At 41.5% G+C, this 16,705-nt stretch overlaps 1 protein-coding gene across 1 annotated transcript in view; it reads right to left on the bottom strand.

Moving 5' to 3' along the window:
• Positions 1-5,734: 5,734 nt before the first annotated feature.
• farp2 (FERM, RhoGEF and pleckstrin domain protein 2) overlaps positions 5,735-16,705 on the bottom strand; it is a 40,164-nt gene continuing 29,193 nt past the window's right edge. Inside the window, exons 16-28 of the mRNA XM_047374787.1 lie at positions 15,348-15,481; positions 15,173-15,254; positions 14,847-15,084; positions 14,447-14,577; positions 14,292-14,360; positions 14,118-14,207; positions 13,879-13,899; positions 12,827-12,909; positions 11,859-11,977; positions 11,481-11,644; positions 8,754-8,861; positions 8,516-8,667; positions 5,735-7,101 (exon numbers count right to left, since the gene is read on the bottom strand). Of these exons, the coding sequence (XP_047230743.1) occupies positions 7,008-7,101; positions 8,516-8,667; positions 8,754-8,861; positions 11,481-11,644; positions 11,859-11,977; positions 12,827-12,909; positions 13,879-13,899; positions 14,118-14,207; positions 14,292-14,360; positions 14,447-14,577; positions 14,847-15,084; positions 15,173-15,254; positions 15,348-15,481 (1,485 nt within the window). The 3' untranslated portion in view covers positions 5,735-7,007. The remainder of the gene's footprint in view (positions 7,102-8,515; positions 8,668-8,753; positions 8,862-11,480; positions 11,645-11,858; positions 11,978-12,826; positions 12,910-13,878; positions 13,900-14,117; positions 14,208-14,291; positions 14,361-14,446; positions 14,578-14,846; positions 15,085-15,172; positions 15,255-15,347; positions 15,482-16,705) is intronic.

Genomic DNA, 16,705 nt, shown 5'->3' on the forward strand with positions numbered 1-16,705 from the left:
GCAGTGAATGGGAGGCAGGGTTAGCCATCCTTCAAAGAATTGTCACCAAAGGTTTTAGCGCACGATTTCCAATCAAGATGCACATTTTGATCCCTTGTTTTACAAGGAGATTCCCAGCACTGCAGTAGGACTAACATTCTAAAAAGAGGAACAGATATGGAAGAATAAACGTATAGAGAACATAAGCACAAAAGAGACAAATGGAAGCGTGCGGATTCACACAAAAGCAAAATTTATTAGCGAATAAGAAAGAAGAGACTGTACAGTACGGAAAATATACAGAATAGGAAAAAGAACTGCACAGTTCTTAAAAATAGCATACTCGGGTTCTAAGAATAGGGGTAGCTTAGCACGTTTACACCCTCAATAAAAGACAAGGTATTGTATTTTGATATTTTGGGTAGTTGTTTTTGTACAAACATAATTGAAATAGCCATAAAAGGCTCTTACTGGTGACTTTTGCCTACTAACTCAAATATCTACAGTGGAAAGACGTTACATAGTCAGTCAGTCATTTTCTACCACTTATTCCATAGTGGGTTGTGGGGGAGCTGGTGCCTATCTCCAGCAGTCTATGGGTGAGAGGCAGGGTACACCTGGACAGGTCACCAGTTCATCGCAGGTCAACACACAAACATTCATACACCTAAGGGTAATTTAGAGAGACCAATTAACCTAACAGGCATGTCTTTGGACTGTGGGAGGAAGCTGGAGTACCCGGTGAGAACCCACACATGCACGGGGAGAACATGCAAACTCCATGCAGAAAGACCCCTGGTTGGGAATTGAACCCAGGACCTTCTTGCTGCAAGGCAACAGTGCTACCAACTGCGCCACCGTGCGGCCTACGTTACATAGTAAAGACAGTAAATAGAATTATGTGTTTTTAGTTGTGTAGTTAACAATCAGGGTGGTTAGATTAGATCCCAGGCATCAGTTCTAGATCCCAATCAAGGTATTTTTAAATGATCTGTACGATCAACTCATAGTACCTGTTTTTGTCCTGCTGTCCTGCGCCTCCAGCAGGAACACCATGAGGCCATCATTTCTATGGATGATTTTTAAAAATAATGGCCTTTTTTGTGTGCATATTGGCATTATTAGCCAAACACATCTTATCTACTGAATCTGTCTTAATCATCCTGCACAGTGATGTTCACAGTGAAACAGAGACTGGACTGCCTGCTGCAGCTCCTTGTTTGTCAGTGCAGTTTAACCTGCTGTGTGGGCTGTGCTTAGTCAGCCATCGGTGTGGAAGAGAACGGCACAGAGAGGAGGTGAAACTCTAGACATTAAAAGTTATGATGTCCAAACAAAAGCGGTATGGTTCAACAAGCAAGAGAACAAATTTTCTGGAACCATACTGAAATATGTGACAAGAAAAATGATTGGCAAGGCGATGGCGCAGGGGTAAAGCCTCCGACCCATGTACAGAGGCTACAGTCCTCTAGTGCCACAAAATACTATAAAAATAATGATCAACAAGGTATATTAAGACACAGATTAAGCATCCTCCTAATGTTAGCCTAGCACTTTAGAAAACTGCTATAGATGGCATCGTGTCTCCAGTAGTAAAACAAAGGTTTACTGAAGATGTTGAGGTTTAACTATCAGGTATGGAGTTTGCATGTTGTCCCAGTGCATGCGTGGGTTTTCTCTGGGTACTCTGGCTTCATCCCACAGTCCAAAAACATGACTGTTAGGTTAACTGGTCTCTCTCAATTGCCCTTCGGTGTGAATGGGTGTGTGCGTGGTTGTTTGCCCTGTGTTGCCCTACGGTGGAGTGACGACCTGTCCAGGGTGTAGACCGCTGGAGATAAAAAACAAACACACAAAAAAAAACAACAGCTCCCCCTGCGACCCCGTATGGAAGAAGCGGGTATAGAAAATGGATGGATATTTTATTGCACTTTAAAGCTGCTAAGTTTTCAAGCACTGGTTTTAATGAAGTATCAGATTAGGATTTGAGATGATGTTATGCCTATTTTTAAATGGCTTCTCCGTAGGGAGAAAGAATCTTGACCGGGACATCCCTAAGAACAATGTATTTCCTCCCTCTTTCTTTTAGAATTTTTAGGATCCATGACTGTATGGGTTATGTGTCCATCCAGGGCTGCTGATCCTGGAGCTTTAATAGGGTCAAATAAGGTGACAGTAACTCTTTACCTGTTTTATTGCATTTTTTATCAAGCAGTTTAGACCTCATATCTTCACTGACACACTTATCCAGAAGTGATAAGAGTTAGCACGATAAGGATTTTTGTCCTAAGGAATGCAACATGTTTCATATCATCAACTATGGAATTCGAGACTCTAAAGTTTAGTAAGTTCATTTATAAATTCTGTCATATTCACATATTCAAAAGTAGAGGTTCTCAGGAACAACCGCACCGTTTCTTTTTAAAGCTAAATTTGCACATTTGACGTCATCCCATTGAACAAACCAAGTTAACGATGTTTTGTGCAGCAACCTTGTTTTGAAGAAAAACACAACCCTGGCTAGCTGTGATTACATCCACACCCTCTCCACTCCAAAGCCAAAATCTGTTTGAACAGATCTCCTTGGCAGGCAAGCAATATTGGTGTTTCGAGAGAAGCCACTTCCTCCTACTCACCGGAGCTGTTAGGGCATGCCAGAGGAATGCCCTGTTTTGTTTATGAAGGACTGACATCAGGTTTAGAAAACCCCGCCAATCCCGCCAGCCTCACAAACAGTATACCTAAAAGTTGATCTGCAGGAACAATCATGCTTCCTCTAACATTACTTGAAACCTTTATCTGCTGTAAAACTATATTTTACAGTGAATAAAGCAATACAGGGTCTGTCAAAAATGTACTGTGGCATATATCTTGCATAATTCAAATGTAAAACAAACATTTATTAGAGGAAGAAATACACAAAATAAAAAGCTCCAATAAACTGGTTTAGTAAATGCATGTACAGTTTAACATTTTAATGGATGCTTAGTTAAAGCAGCGATTCGGTTTCATATGGTATCAGCATTTCTGAGTTTTCCACCAATGAATAGAAAAAATGTAGGACACCAACGTTATGTAAAGAAAACGTAAAAAAAAAAAAAAAAAAAATCAAGTAAAAGTTTATGTTTCTTCAAAACGTATAAGCAGACAAGCACTGGAACTTATGAAGAAGGCTTTCAAGAGACTGGCAGCATCACTGAGGGAGCTGTATTCTCTATACACTCACCGGCCACATTTTTAGGTACACCTTGCTAATACCGGGTTGGACCCCCTTTTGCCTTCAGAACTGCCTTAATCCTTCGTGGCCTAGATTCAACAAAGTACTGGAAACATTCCTCAGAGAGTTTGGCCCATATTGACATGATATCATCACACAGATGCTGCAGATTTGTCGGCTGCACATCCATGATGCAAATCTCCCGTTCCACCGCATCCCAAAGGTGCTCTATTGGATTGAGATCTGGTGACTGTGGAGGCCATTTAAGTCCAGTGAACTCATTGTTATGTTCAAGAAACCAGTCTGAGATGATTCGTGCTTTATGACATGGTGCGTTATCCTGCTGGAAGTAACCATCAGAAGATGGGTCCACTGTGGTCATAAAGGGATGGACATGGTCAGCAACAACACTCAGGTAGGCTGTGGTGTTGACATGATGCTCAATTGGTACTAAGGAGCCCAAAGTGTGCCAAGAAAATATCCCCCACACCATTACACCACTACCAGCCTGAACCGTTGATACAAGAGAGGATGGATCCATGTTTTCATGTTGTTGACGCCAAATTCTGACCCTAACATCTGAATGTCGCAGCAGAAATCGAGACTCAACAGACCAGGCAACGTTTGTCCCATCTTCTATTGTCCAATTTTGGTGAGCCTGTGCAAATTGTAGCCTCAGTTTCCTGTTCTTAGCTGACAGGAGTGGCACCCGGTGTGGTCTCCTGCTGCTGTAGCCCATCTGCCTCAAGGTTCGACGTGTTGTGCGTTCAGAGATGCTCTTCTGCATGCCTTGGTTGTAACGACTGGTTATTTGATTTACTGTTGCCTTTCTATCAGCTCGAACCAGTCTGGCCATTCTCCTCTGACCTCTGGCATCAACAAAGCATTTGCGCCCACAGAACTGGGTATTTTCTCTTTTTCGGACCATTCTCTGTAAACCCTAGAGATAGTAGTGCGTGAAAATCCCAGTAGATCAGAAGTTTCTGAAATACTCAGACCAGCCCATCTGGCACCAACAACCATGCCGTGTTCATAGTCACTTCAATCACCTTTCTTCCCCGTTCTGATGCTCGGTTTGAACTGCAGCAGATCGTCTTGACCATGTCTACATGCCTAAATGCATTGAGTCGCTGCCATGTAATTGGCTGATTAGAAATTTGTGTTAACAAGCAGTTGGACAGGTGTACCTAATAAAGTGGCTGGTGAGTGTATGTCTGCTAAATATTGGGGTTGCAAGACAGAATTATTTTCTTAAAAAAAAAAAAAAGAAAAACAGATCTGATTGAAATGTCCTAGAATCTTGCAGCAAAATTTGTCATGGTCTAATGAAACCACATTTGAACTCCTGGGTCATATTTTACAAATGGAATGTTTGGTACCCACATAAAAATGATCACAGCACATCACCAAAATACCACCATACCTACAGTGAAGCATGGTGTTGGCAGCATCACCTCCGGGGTACGTTTTTGGCAGTTGGATAAAGTTTGTTCATTTTTTTCTAAAGTAAAATACTATTGATTATTGAGCAAGGTTTCAACCTGTGCCTTTCAAAAGTGCTCATAACCCTTTTCACATTTTGCCACATTACAACCACACTTCAATGGTAAAACCAAAAGAAATCGAGACATAAAAAAAAATAATTTTTACAATTAGAATCTGAGAAGTGCGGTGTAGACATGTATTCAGACCCCTTTAATCTGATAGCCCTAAATAAAATCTAGTGAAACAAACTGCCTTGAGAAGGCATAAAAGTTGTAGAGTCCACCCTTGTGTAATTTAATCTCAGAGTATGGGACAATTGCAAAGGTATGAAGACATGACCGTCCATCTAAACTGATAGAGTGTGAGCAAGGAAAGCATCAGGGAAGAGTAGTAAAATATAAGTTCTGTTCAAAGAGTCATAAGAAGTCCTCTTTGCAATTGTCAAAGGCCTTGTAGGGAACTCAAGCAAACATATGGAAGAAAGTCCTCTGGTTAGACAAGACCAAAACAGAACTTTATGGCCTGCATGCAAAACACTGTGTGTGGTGTAAAAGTAACTGCACATCACCACGAAAATACAATTCCATCTATGCAACATGTTATTGGTAGAGTCACGCTGTGGGGATGGTTTTCTTCACCAGAGATAGGAACGATGGTAAGAGTTGATTAAACGATGGAGTTAAATATAGCGCCATTCTTGAAGGACGATGAAAAAAGACTTGAGGGGAAGTTCCAGCAGGACCCTAAACATACAGCCAGACCTACAATGGAATGGCTTAGATCAAACATATTCATGTGTTCGATGGGCCTAGTCAAAGTCCAGACAAAACTTGAAAATTGATGTTAACAGATGCTCTCATTCCAATCGGACTGAGCTATGTTGCGAAGAAGAATGGGCAAAACATTTAAATTCTAGATGTTCAAAGCTGGTAGTATTGACTCATAGCTGCTGAATACAGATCTGTGATACATATTTGTCAGACTTGGTTGTAGAAAAGTTTCAACATGTGATGCGGACTGCTGGTATAAAGGAAAAAAAACAACAACTCAACATTTAGTCAAATTCTGTTTTATTTGTTGTCTTCAATGGAATAACTTGAAGTCTATATGAGGGCATTCAGAAACACGATGCTGATGACAATAAATAGGAGAGACATGCTGGTTGTTACCTGGGCAACAGATGCAGAAATGACAAATGGGCTGAACACTTCTACCATCACTTTCTTTAGAGGCTCCAGAGGAGGGGCAAGATCACATAAGAGTACATGGGTATGATCTCCCCTCTCCACACACACAAACACACACACACACAAACACACACACACAAACACACACACACAGAGGATACAGTTTCCAGTCTTCACAGAAAATATATACCAAACAGTACCATTATTAATGTACCAAACTAAATCAGCTCTTCAGTCGTACCTCCTTTGAGTCAACTCCTGTTTATCTAAAGCAGCCTGACAGGAAGAGATCAAAACATGTTCTTCAGCTTTGCTTTTAAAAAGGGAAAATCTTCACACAGAGGAAGCCCTGCACAGTATGTTGCTGAGATGTTATCCCTATGTAAACTACAACAGCATTCAGTTAGAGTTGATAGCAGAGAGAAAAATAGCACCCAATCGACCATAATGCAACTGAATAAGGATTATAAAGCAGAATATCTACCCTTTAAATAACTGAAACACTTAGTGTCACTCTATTAGGAAACACATACACCCTTATAACATCCTGCTTATTCCAGCAATTTTAGTTGCTCAGACTCGGCAGCATGAGATTGACAACTTCCAAACGTCTCGTCCCTCGACTTTGTTCCGCATTTCTTTCACTTTCTTCTCGCCTTCAGAGTTTGCACTCAAACACAACTTAACTCTAACATACTACACAGAGCACATACTAGCTGTACCTTCATGCCCAACATACTGTGTTTCATCTGCATCCCAAACCTGCACCAAAAAAAGCCTCCATCATGATGTGTGACATCCGTTCAAAAGCAGAAATTTGAGCCCTTTAAAATGTGGCTGGTCCCATAAAACTGGATTGGCCTTCAGTCTGTGTGAAACAAACTAAGCATTACACATGCAAAAAAGTCACAAAAACATCATAATGTACACACCTCCCTTTCATTATATCCCTTATACTGAAATGTGTGTTACTATTTATATAACTAATAGGAAAAAATACACACACGTTAGGAAGAAGCTGAAAAACACTTAATCTGGCAGTATCATTCAGTCTCCAGTTGTTATTTTCCCATATTGAACTCAGAAATAACACAATGTGATTTCCTAGAGGCCCAGCCTCTGGATCCATAATGCTTCATTTAGTTTCCATTGATCTCCACAGGACCACCTTTAGGTATGAGCAGGCTCATCCGGCCCATGGTGCTCGCTGCACTCTTGATCACCTCCATCCATCTGTAAAAAAAAAAGGAGCGCAGACATTGCTTTACCTCTCTAGTTACTCAAGTCATTTCTGTTGGAAATACAATGTTTTGCAAAAGTATTCATACCCCTATTTCACATTTATTGAGATTTTTGTGATAGACCAACACAAAGGAACAAAGTAAAAACATACATGGCCTTAAAATGTTTACAAATAAGAACCTGTTTTAATATTTTGTAGAACCACCTTTTGCTGCAATTTGGTTGGTGTATGTCTGCAAAATAGCTTAAACTCAGATTAGACTGTCAGATTAGAAGTCCTGCCACAGACTTTCTAATAGATTCACTCAGACTGACTTTGACTAGGCCATTCTAACAAAGATTTGTATCTGATCCAAACCATTCCGCAGTAGATCTGTGTGTAGGTTTAGGGTTCTTATCAAGTGGGAAGGTAAACCTCTGGCCCAGCCTCAAGTCTTTTGCGGCTTCCAACAACTTTTCTTTAAAGTATCTCCCCTGTGTTTAGCTCCATCCATCTTACTAGCAACTCTGATGAAGAAAACTATTGCCCCAGCATTATGCTTCCACCACCATGTTTTAGTAGGGGAATGGTGTGTTCAGGGTGATGTGCAGTGTTATGTATCCCACAAACCATTTGCATGTAAGCCAGAAAGTTGCATTTTAGTCTCATCTGATCAGAACATCTACTAAGTGTTGGTTGGATCTCCTACATGGCTTGTGGTAAACTGGACACAAGGGACTACTTCTGATATAAGTGTCTTTTTCCTCTTCCATAAAGGCCAGATGTGTAAAGTACAAGTCTCCCACCATATTTTGACAGACCTGTAGTTGCCCTATACTTTTTCCAGTTTATGGATGATGGACTGAACAGTTTCCTGTGAAATTTATTTCAAAGCTGACCTTGCTGTAAATTTCTCATGTGGTCTCACCTGTCTGATGTGGTCATTGGTCTTCCTGATGCTGTTTGTTGCACAATGTTCTGTAACAAAACCTGGGCTCTTCACAGAACAGCTGCATTGGCATTTTACAATTCTGATATAAGGTGGTGGTTCCCCTTTGTCTTGTCAGAACGGATTCGGCTCAGCTCAGCAGCACGTCTGAGGCTGGAAACCTGTCTCCTATATAAGGCTAAATGAATAGAGCTGACTGAATGGTTATCATCGTTCTCTTTCTTTACAAAATACAATTATTCTTCAACAGTAGCACTGGATTTTATTTAGGTGTATCCGAGGGGCCTAAAAAAAACTGCGACCAGAGGTTTTCTTAGGTGTTTCTTTGTGTTGGTCTGTTTTATAAAATACCAGTCCACCTAAATGTGGAATGTTTATCCTAGTAATGCGACAATGGGAAAACCCAGTAAATACTTCTGCAAGGCACTGTATCACACATTGAGAAAAATGTACTGACACGGGACCAAGCAACAAACCTCTCAAAGGTGTACTCGCTCTCAGCTCTGAAGAAGTAAACATGCGACTTGAACTGCAGCTTGAAGACGTACTCCTTGTGAATGCTGTCCGACTCATCGGGGGTGCTGACCGTGTAGCCGAGCAGCGGGAGGCTGGCCAAGGGGAAGTCGTCCTGCAAAGAGATAAAGCATGTTTTTCACGCGCACCTGCATTCCCACCGGAGTAAGAAATAGACAATCAGTGGACGTGCCAGCCCACCTGGTGAGTCTTGTAGAAGAACAAGCAGAAGTTGGTGAACACGACCCAAAGTTTCTGCCAGCCATTACTGTTCTTGAACTTCCTCAGCAGGTAGCCCGACAGCTGGTTCTACCACACATGGAAACAGAAGGATGTTTAGAAGCTGACAGCTGGATTTATGGTTAGAAATGATGTCTGAATGGAAATTTGTGTTACACCGGTCTAATTGCTAAAGATAAAATTTTGTAAACATCTCTTGATCTCATTTATTTCTCCGGTGTGCTTTTGAATCAGGTTCTAAATACTCTGGAACAAACACTGAAACCACCCACAGTTAAAACACTGATATTTGTTCCTTAGGAAGTGTTAGTATCTATTAACTATATTAACTATTATAACCCCGTCTCCAGGGTTTAACATGCACAACCTACAGCTCCCTCCATTATAAACTGTAACCCGTAACATGTTTACAAAAGCCTTGTTGTTGCCGGTTTTCGCTTGTGTTCACAGCGAACGCGGATTCTGCGATAGGAGCGGCAGATTTACATGTTATCCCTATGTAGAGGCGCGTTCAGGAGCGGAGCGGCACGGCGCAGTGTGAAGGAGACGGAGGACGCGGTGCGGAAGGCGCGCCGAGCGAAGCGGAGTGAGAGCGATGGAAGACTTGAAAAATCGGAACTTTTTCCCAATTTCGCGTCGCGTCAACCAATCAGGGACTGGGTGTGGCTGTGACGTAGGGTGAAGGACCGAAGCGGAGAAGAAGACACTCTGTTGTTGTAGGACAGACTCATGAAGAGGATGCTCAGGGTTCTTCATAATGTTCTTCATTTTATGAAGAATCCTTCTTTGCACAACAAACTCCAGAGGTTCCAGGGAGTCCCCAGGACAGAGCCAGCCTTCTTTATCAGCTTGTTGAGCTTTTTTAAATCCCACAAAGCGGTCCACCACCTTCCTGTACTCAACTTCTTGTCCATCTCTGATCCACCCCACGACTGCAGAATCATCCAAGTATTTCTGCAGATGACAGGAGTCTGTCTTGTACTGGAAGTCTGAGGTGTACAGAGTGAAAAGGAATGGTGAGAGTACAGTCCCCTGTGGTGCTCCTGTGCTGCCGACTACCTGGTTAGACTCACAACCCTTCAGTCTCACAAACTGTGGTCTGTTTGTCAGGTAGTCTTTGATCCAGGAGATTGTTGAGGCCTCCAACTGAGTCTTCTGGAGTTTCTGACAAAGCAAATCAGGTTGAATTGTTTTAAATGCACTGGAGAAATCAAAGAACATGATCCTCACAGTGCTGCTGGCTTTGTCCAGATGACAATGATGACAGTGACACCTCCACAGTGATAAGCAAACTGAAGGGGTCCTGGTAGTTTACTGTTTGCTTACTCAGGTGGGCCAACAGGAGTCTCTCTAGGACCTTCATGATGTGAGATGTCAGGGCAACAGGTCTATAGTCATTGAGGACTGATGGGTGAGTTTTCTTTGGTACCGGAACAAGACAGGAGGTCTTCCACAACACCGGAACCTTCTTCTGGGCCAGGCTAAGGTTGAAGAGGTGCTGCAGAATCCCACAGAGCTGCTCTGCACAGGCCTTCAGGACTCTAGGTCTGACATGATCTGGACCTGGGTCCTTTGTAGGGCTTGGAGGTTATTCAACTTTCCCAACAATCTCACATTTTACATCATAATTGATGGAAGAGATGGTTTGAACTTCCTCTTTCTCTCTCTTCTCTTTGCTCCTGCTCTGCATCCACGGCACTTCCTTTTCAACTCATCAGGGATTTGGGGCTGTAGTTGAACTATTCTTTTAGCTTTTGAGATATTAATTAGCTGCTCCCGGTTGTAAAAAACAAGCAAACAAAAAACACCTTGTTGCTATGGTGATGCATCATAACAAATGTCCAAAAGTAAATTTGTATCAGCTAAAATCCGGCCAGCTGCACAGCATCTGTTACTGGAGAGGATAATCGTCCGAAAAAAAAAAAAAAAATCATAATAAATAGTAACAGAACTACTCCAACCTGCTACAATTCTATGTTTTTCTTTTAAATCACCTCAACACTTTTGGGAACTGCAGATACTAACAGCAGAAGTTTCTACCAACGAAAGGTTTTCCCTATTCTTATTCAAGGAGTTTAAAAGTCACCTTTTTTGGAGTTCTTTACATTTTACAGCTGACTTCTCTTGACTTTATTGTCCTATTAAAGCTCCTGGCTCTGGTACCTGATTCATGCGAAGGTAATCAGTGAGAGAGAGGTTCTGGTTTCTGTACCAGCAAACATGCGTGATGGTGTTCGGTCTTTGGCCCTGACCAAGAAGATAGCGAGGAGGAAGCTCTGGCGAGACGGCTGGAGAGCCAAAGACTGAAAGTGTGAGAGAGAAAGAGAAGAAATGGTGCAGTGAAAATGTTAGCATGTTAGCTTAGATAAGGAAGTAAGAGGAAATGAGGGTTAGGGAAAATCCAGATCTGAAACGTAAAAACTTTAGTGTTAGACAAAGTTTTCTTGCATGCAATCATCATCATGAAGGGAACAGAATCAGTTAGGATATAGGAGGCACCAGGAACACAGAGGAAAGAAGAGAAACCATTAAAAAAGACAATTAAAATGCTTTAAAGAAAAGGTGAAAGACACAGATCCAGACTGAAGACGCCAGTCTTTCCATAGATCCAGTAAGGAAGTGTGTGTGAAATGATTCATGTTTTTGTATCTGGGTAAGAGGAATCTATCTGTATCAGAGGAGGGGTACCTCCACAGCCAGGCTGTGATCAGACATAGACACACTGGTGTTGCGGTGCCAGCACACATGCACGGTTGTGTTGGCACGATGGTGCGTCTGCTTGTCAAGTGAAGTGCGGGAGGAGTTCATGTCATCCTCTGATTCCTGCTCCAGAGAAACCTCATCAGATGATCCTGAGGGAGAAGGAGGAGGAGGAGGAAAAGGAGGAGAGGGAGATGAAGGATAACAGGAAGTTGTGTGGAGGAGAGGGATTAACTGTACATCTTGACTTGCTTGTGTTTTCTAGAGAATTTCTATTTACTAAACTGGACTGAAAAATCACAGCCAGAGAGACAACCCGTTCCAGCTCAGGATATGGAGTGGATGAGGTCAGTGGGAAACCCTTACGGTTGGAGTGATCACTGAGGCCGGGATCGAGGAAAATGCCAGATTTCTCCTGAGACTTCTTAGCCAGGTCAATGGCAATGTTCAGATCCTCGATCCATTTCCCCATCTCTACCTTCGAGCTGAAATCACAAACAAATACAACACACAGCAGAAGCAGATGTGATGAATAATAGGCTACAATTTATGACAAATAATCTGAGCTGGATTGTAAAATAAAGAAAATAAATCAGCTTTTAGTGATGTGCATAAAATTCAAACACTGTATTTAAATGACAAAGACAGCATAGTTCATGTTGATGCTTTCTAAAACTAAGATTAACTGAACTAACCTACAGCTGAAACAGTGATAAATGTTCTATAGAGATTATTTCACTGATTCAGTAGTCACCTTTCTTTGTTTCCTGCCAATTTTCCTGTTCCTAGTTATTAACATCCAGCAGTAGCTGATATGATCAAAATGTCTTGACTAGAAAGAAAGAAAAGTACTCAAAACGTAAGTAACAAAGTTTAAAACCCATAAATCCAAAAAACTGCCAAGTACTGTAGGTCCGAGAGAGTTTGAGCTACTTTTAATTCTTTCCCAAAACGTTTTTTAATGTGCTCAACATTACAAAGGAAACTACAAAACTAAAAAGAACAGGCTTATATGTACATTTCTAAACTTTACATTTTAAATTTAAGCAAACCAGATTTACCTTAATGTTTTTAAACTGGCCTTATTTGAATAAATTCATCCCCTTTAGTTCTTCAACGGAGGTGTTTAGCCTTACTTGTGTTCTATACAAACCTTTAAACACACACACACCACAAAAATAGAAGATGCCTGTTTGGTGGTGGCAGCATCATGCTGTGGGGAGTTTTTAAGCAGAATTCAGGCAAAAAGAGCTTTCTTCAGAGAGCGCTCTGAAATTGAAATCTTTCTCATGAGTAAAATGTGGATAAGTTTGAGTGCTCTTTAAATGGCTCACCTGGCAGCCACCACAATGGTCCTTTGAGCAGAGTAAATGGTAAAACAGTGCGGGACTGACCATTCGTTTTCACTTTCCTCAACCTGTGGAGAGAAACATCACAAAGAAACAGAAGTTAAATAGATTAGGCAGTGACTAGCTTCTATCAGTCTGAGGGATTTAGCATGAGGGACAACACGAAGGGAAAAAAGACAAAACGTCTGATTGTAACGAAGAGAGAGCTGCCAAAGAGCCTCCAAAGCAATATCTATAATCTCGAGGTTATGTTTGTTTGAGCTCAAATAAAAAAAAAAAAACAAGAAGTCCCCACACCCATCAGATAAGCAAAGAATACACCCAGCCACAACTTTTGCTCTTATTTATATACAAACCTAAATATTAATTTGTGATGGTATAGAAACTGTTATAATAACTGTTTAATAGACTATTAAAACGTTTTTTACTTTGATTTAATCCTTTGGTAACAATAAGCTGCCATGAAACAAAGATATATTATGCTTAATCTTTTCCCCATCACTTTATTCATTAATATAAACCTATATGTGAATTTCCCTCTCTAAAGAGACCCTTAACAGTAGTGATTATTTAGCTAAAAAACAATGAGGCCTGTTAAACAGGTAACATGATCATTGAAGTGTTTAAACAAATGCTACTCAAAGGATTTGCAGGAACCTTCACATTTCATGCTCTTCAGTGCATTCATTTGGTGATTGAAGGAACCTGGAAAAGTCGCATGGCATAAAGGATGAAGATCCATGCCTCAGCTGGTCAACTGTGGCCGTCCAGCCCCTCAGACAGGACTGCATCTGATCTACAGCTGTCACAACTAAACTGCACAGGTTACAGGTGCATACACACCATTATCATTGCAGTATTCTATTTTGCAGTCCCTGTACCATGCAACTTCTACTTGTTTAAAGTTTATGTATAAATACATACTTGACATGTTTATTTACCTCAGGCAATCTACTAAATATGCTTTTTACTTTGTCTACACAGGCATGGGAGAAGAAGGGCTGGTTTGGGCATTTATGCTGGCAGAGCTCACTTACCGGTGCATCCAGCACTATAAGCTGCACCCAGGAGTGAAACAGAAACATGCAAAGTTAGGAGACACACACTCTCCCCTTTTTACACTTTGAAGGTCTGTCTTAAATCCCTAGTCCTGACTAAAGTGCCATCAGGTAATTTGTTCCTCTGACAGCACAGAGTGTAAGACTGCTGCCTGTCCATGTGTGATTTAAGGTAAAAGCAGAAGAAAGTTGGGGGAATTGTTATTTTACTGACTCACAATCATCCCATTAAGTGGCAGCTGTCCATGTACTTTGAACTGATTGGTTGCTGTAACACCTTTGCTGGTGTAGAGGAGCATGTCTGAGAACTGAAAAGAAAACACAAACATTACCAGCTGATCAGGGACACTGGTTTTGTTAGCAAGCTGAAGCAGTAGCAGTTTTGTACCAACCAGGAAGAACATCCTGTGCTGCAGCCCCTTCTTGGTGAGCTTGTACAGACAGCCCTCCCGGATGAACTCCTAGAAACAGAGAGCAGACTGATTAAATCATTTTTTTGCCGGCGTCACTGCTCCCTCTACCATCTGCTCTGTGTCAGTGCACTCACTCTGCCCGGTGCTGTTAGGTTCTCGATCCCGATCAGGTCTCTCTGCAGCTCCGTTAGCTTCTGGAAGTTCTCCAGTCGAATGAGGCTGCTCTGAAGCTGAGTGGCGATCTCCGCCACCTCCTTCAGGGCTTCTGCAAGAGAAGACGGAGAATATCACACCACTGATGACTTCCCATTAAGTTTCACAGACACAATTAAGAGTAAATGAACCAGTGATTTGGTTAAAAACAGGAAAAAATATTTCTACCACTCTAAAAACAAGGACTCAAACTTGTTTATATTTTAGGGCCTTGATTTAAAAGTCTTTTCAGCATCTTAAGGCTTTTATTATTTTATTATTTTAGAGTGCTCTATTAAAAGGAATCTATTCACCGTGGCGTGATGCGATGTGAACACTTACCCTTGCAGTCTTCATAATCACGGTGAGCAGGGGAATAATGCTTGCATAGTCTCTCCAGTATGAGCTTGTAGTGCATGAGGCGCTGGATGGGCTTCAGCAGGAATGTGTTCAGGGGCAGGTAGCACACCTTCTGCAGTTCAAACTCTTTGTAGACAGTCTCCAGCTTCTTAAGCCTCTTGGAGGATTTCTCTAGCTCTGTTAAGACTTCGTCATGCTTCTGTAGGTAGCTGGTGAATTCCTTGGGATGAAATCATTTATTGGACAATGTATTTAATGATCATCTGAAGGACAGGAGTTGGTATTTTAAAAGCTAAAAGTGTTTGTACCTTAAGAACACACATGTTCTTCAGCATCACGTCACCAATCCTCTGGTAATCACCTTTGACATGGGCATTCGATCGCCCCTCCCTGTCCAAGCAGAGAAGTTTGTAAGTTTTCTCTTTGTCACCGTCATCAGGCAGGAGCTTAATCAACTGTAGAGAGAAACCTAAGAGGACCTACCAGAGAGCCAGCCTCTGGTCTAACTCCTTTAGAAATCCTCGGTGGAACTCGTAGATGGGGTCGATGTTGGAGAAGAGAAGCGTCATGAGGCCCTCGGGCATGGCATTTTCTTTGATCACAGCACTACGGAACCACTGCAAGCAGCCAAATGACAAAAAACACACTATTGCACAGAAGACATGCAACATTCTTAAGTCAAATACAAAAATATCATGCAGCTGAAACTCATTAATCTGACTAACTCTTGAAAAAGTTGTTCCATTTATATTGTTAGCTACTGAAGTGAGATGATGTATTTAAACTGTTGGCTACTGATTTGCTATAATTTAAATTAACAGTCAATTTCAGTCTGAAATGGCTGGTCTGACTATAAGGAACAGTAAGCAGAAAGGCAGATATAACCAACTGAATGAACACATTGGTGCAATATGTTCTGGTCAGAAATTGACATGCTATCAGTGGCAGTGACACTGATGTTAACCTTTAAATAAGTGTAATCGTTCTTCTCCAGGTGAAATACAATACATTATAGAATCTCAGTGATTTTTTTGAAAAAAGTATTCAGATCTTTAAAAGAGAAAATACTTGGCAAAAATGATAAGATGTTTTTTTTAAACCTAAGAACGCCATGCCAACCGTCAAGCATAGTGGTGGTAGCATCATTATGTGGGGCTGTTGAACTGCCAGTCGTACTGGTGCTTTGAACAAAGTGGGCAGGATAATGAAGGGGAATTCTTAAACTTTAGTTGGGTGGTAGAACAGGTCAATGATCCCAAACAATTCAAACTGGATTTGGAATTGGAATCTAATATTTGCCCAGAACTATACCAAGACCTTGTTGATGTCAACAAAACGTGTGTTTTGCCCATGCAACTTTGTAAAAGAGATTTATACACATCGAGCGTGTATGTGTGTGTGTGTGTATGTGTGTGTGTATATATATACACTGCTGAAAAAAAATAAAGGGAACACTTGAACAACACAACTCTGTGAAATCAAACTGTCCACTTAGGAAGCAACACTGATTGACAATCAATTTCACATCCTGTTGTGCAAATGAAATAGACAACAGGGGGAAATCTTTGGTGATTAGCAAGACACTCAATAAAGGAGTGGTTCTGCAGGTGGGGACCACAGACCACTTCTCAGTACCTATGCTTTCTGGCTGATGTTTTGGTCACTTTTGAATGTTGGTGGTGCTTTCACACTCGTGGTATCATGAGACGGACTCTACAACCCACACAAGTGGCTCAGGTAGTGCAGCTCATCCAGGATGGCACATCAATGCGAGCTGTGGCAAGAAGGTTTGCTGTGTCTGTCAGCGTAGTGTCCAGAGCCTGGAGGCTCTACCAGGAAAC

The sequence above is a fragment of the Girardinichthys multiradiatus genome, chromosome 9, assembly GCF_021462225.1.
Source record: "Girardinichthys multiradiatus isolate DD_20200921_A chromosome 9, DD_fGirMul_XY1, whole genome shotgun sequence".
Lineage (NCBI taxonomy): Eukaryota > Metazoa > Chordata > Actinopteri > Cyprinodontiformes > Goodeidae > Girardinichthys > Girardinichthys multiradiatus.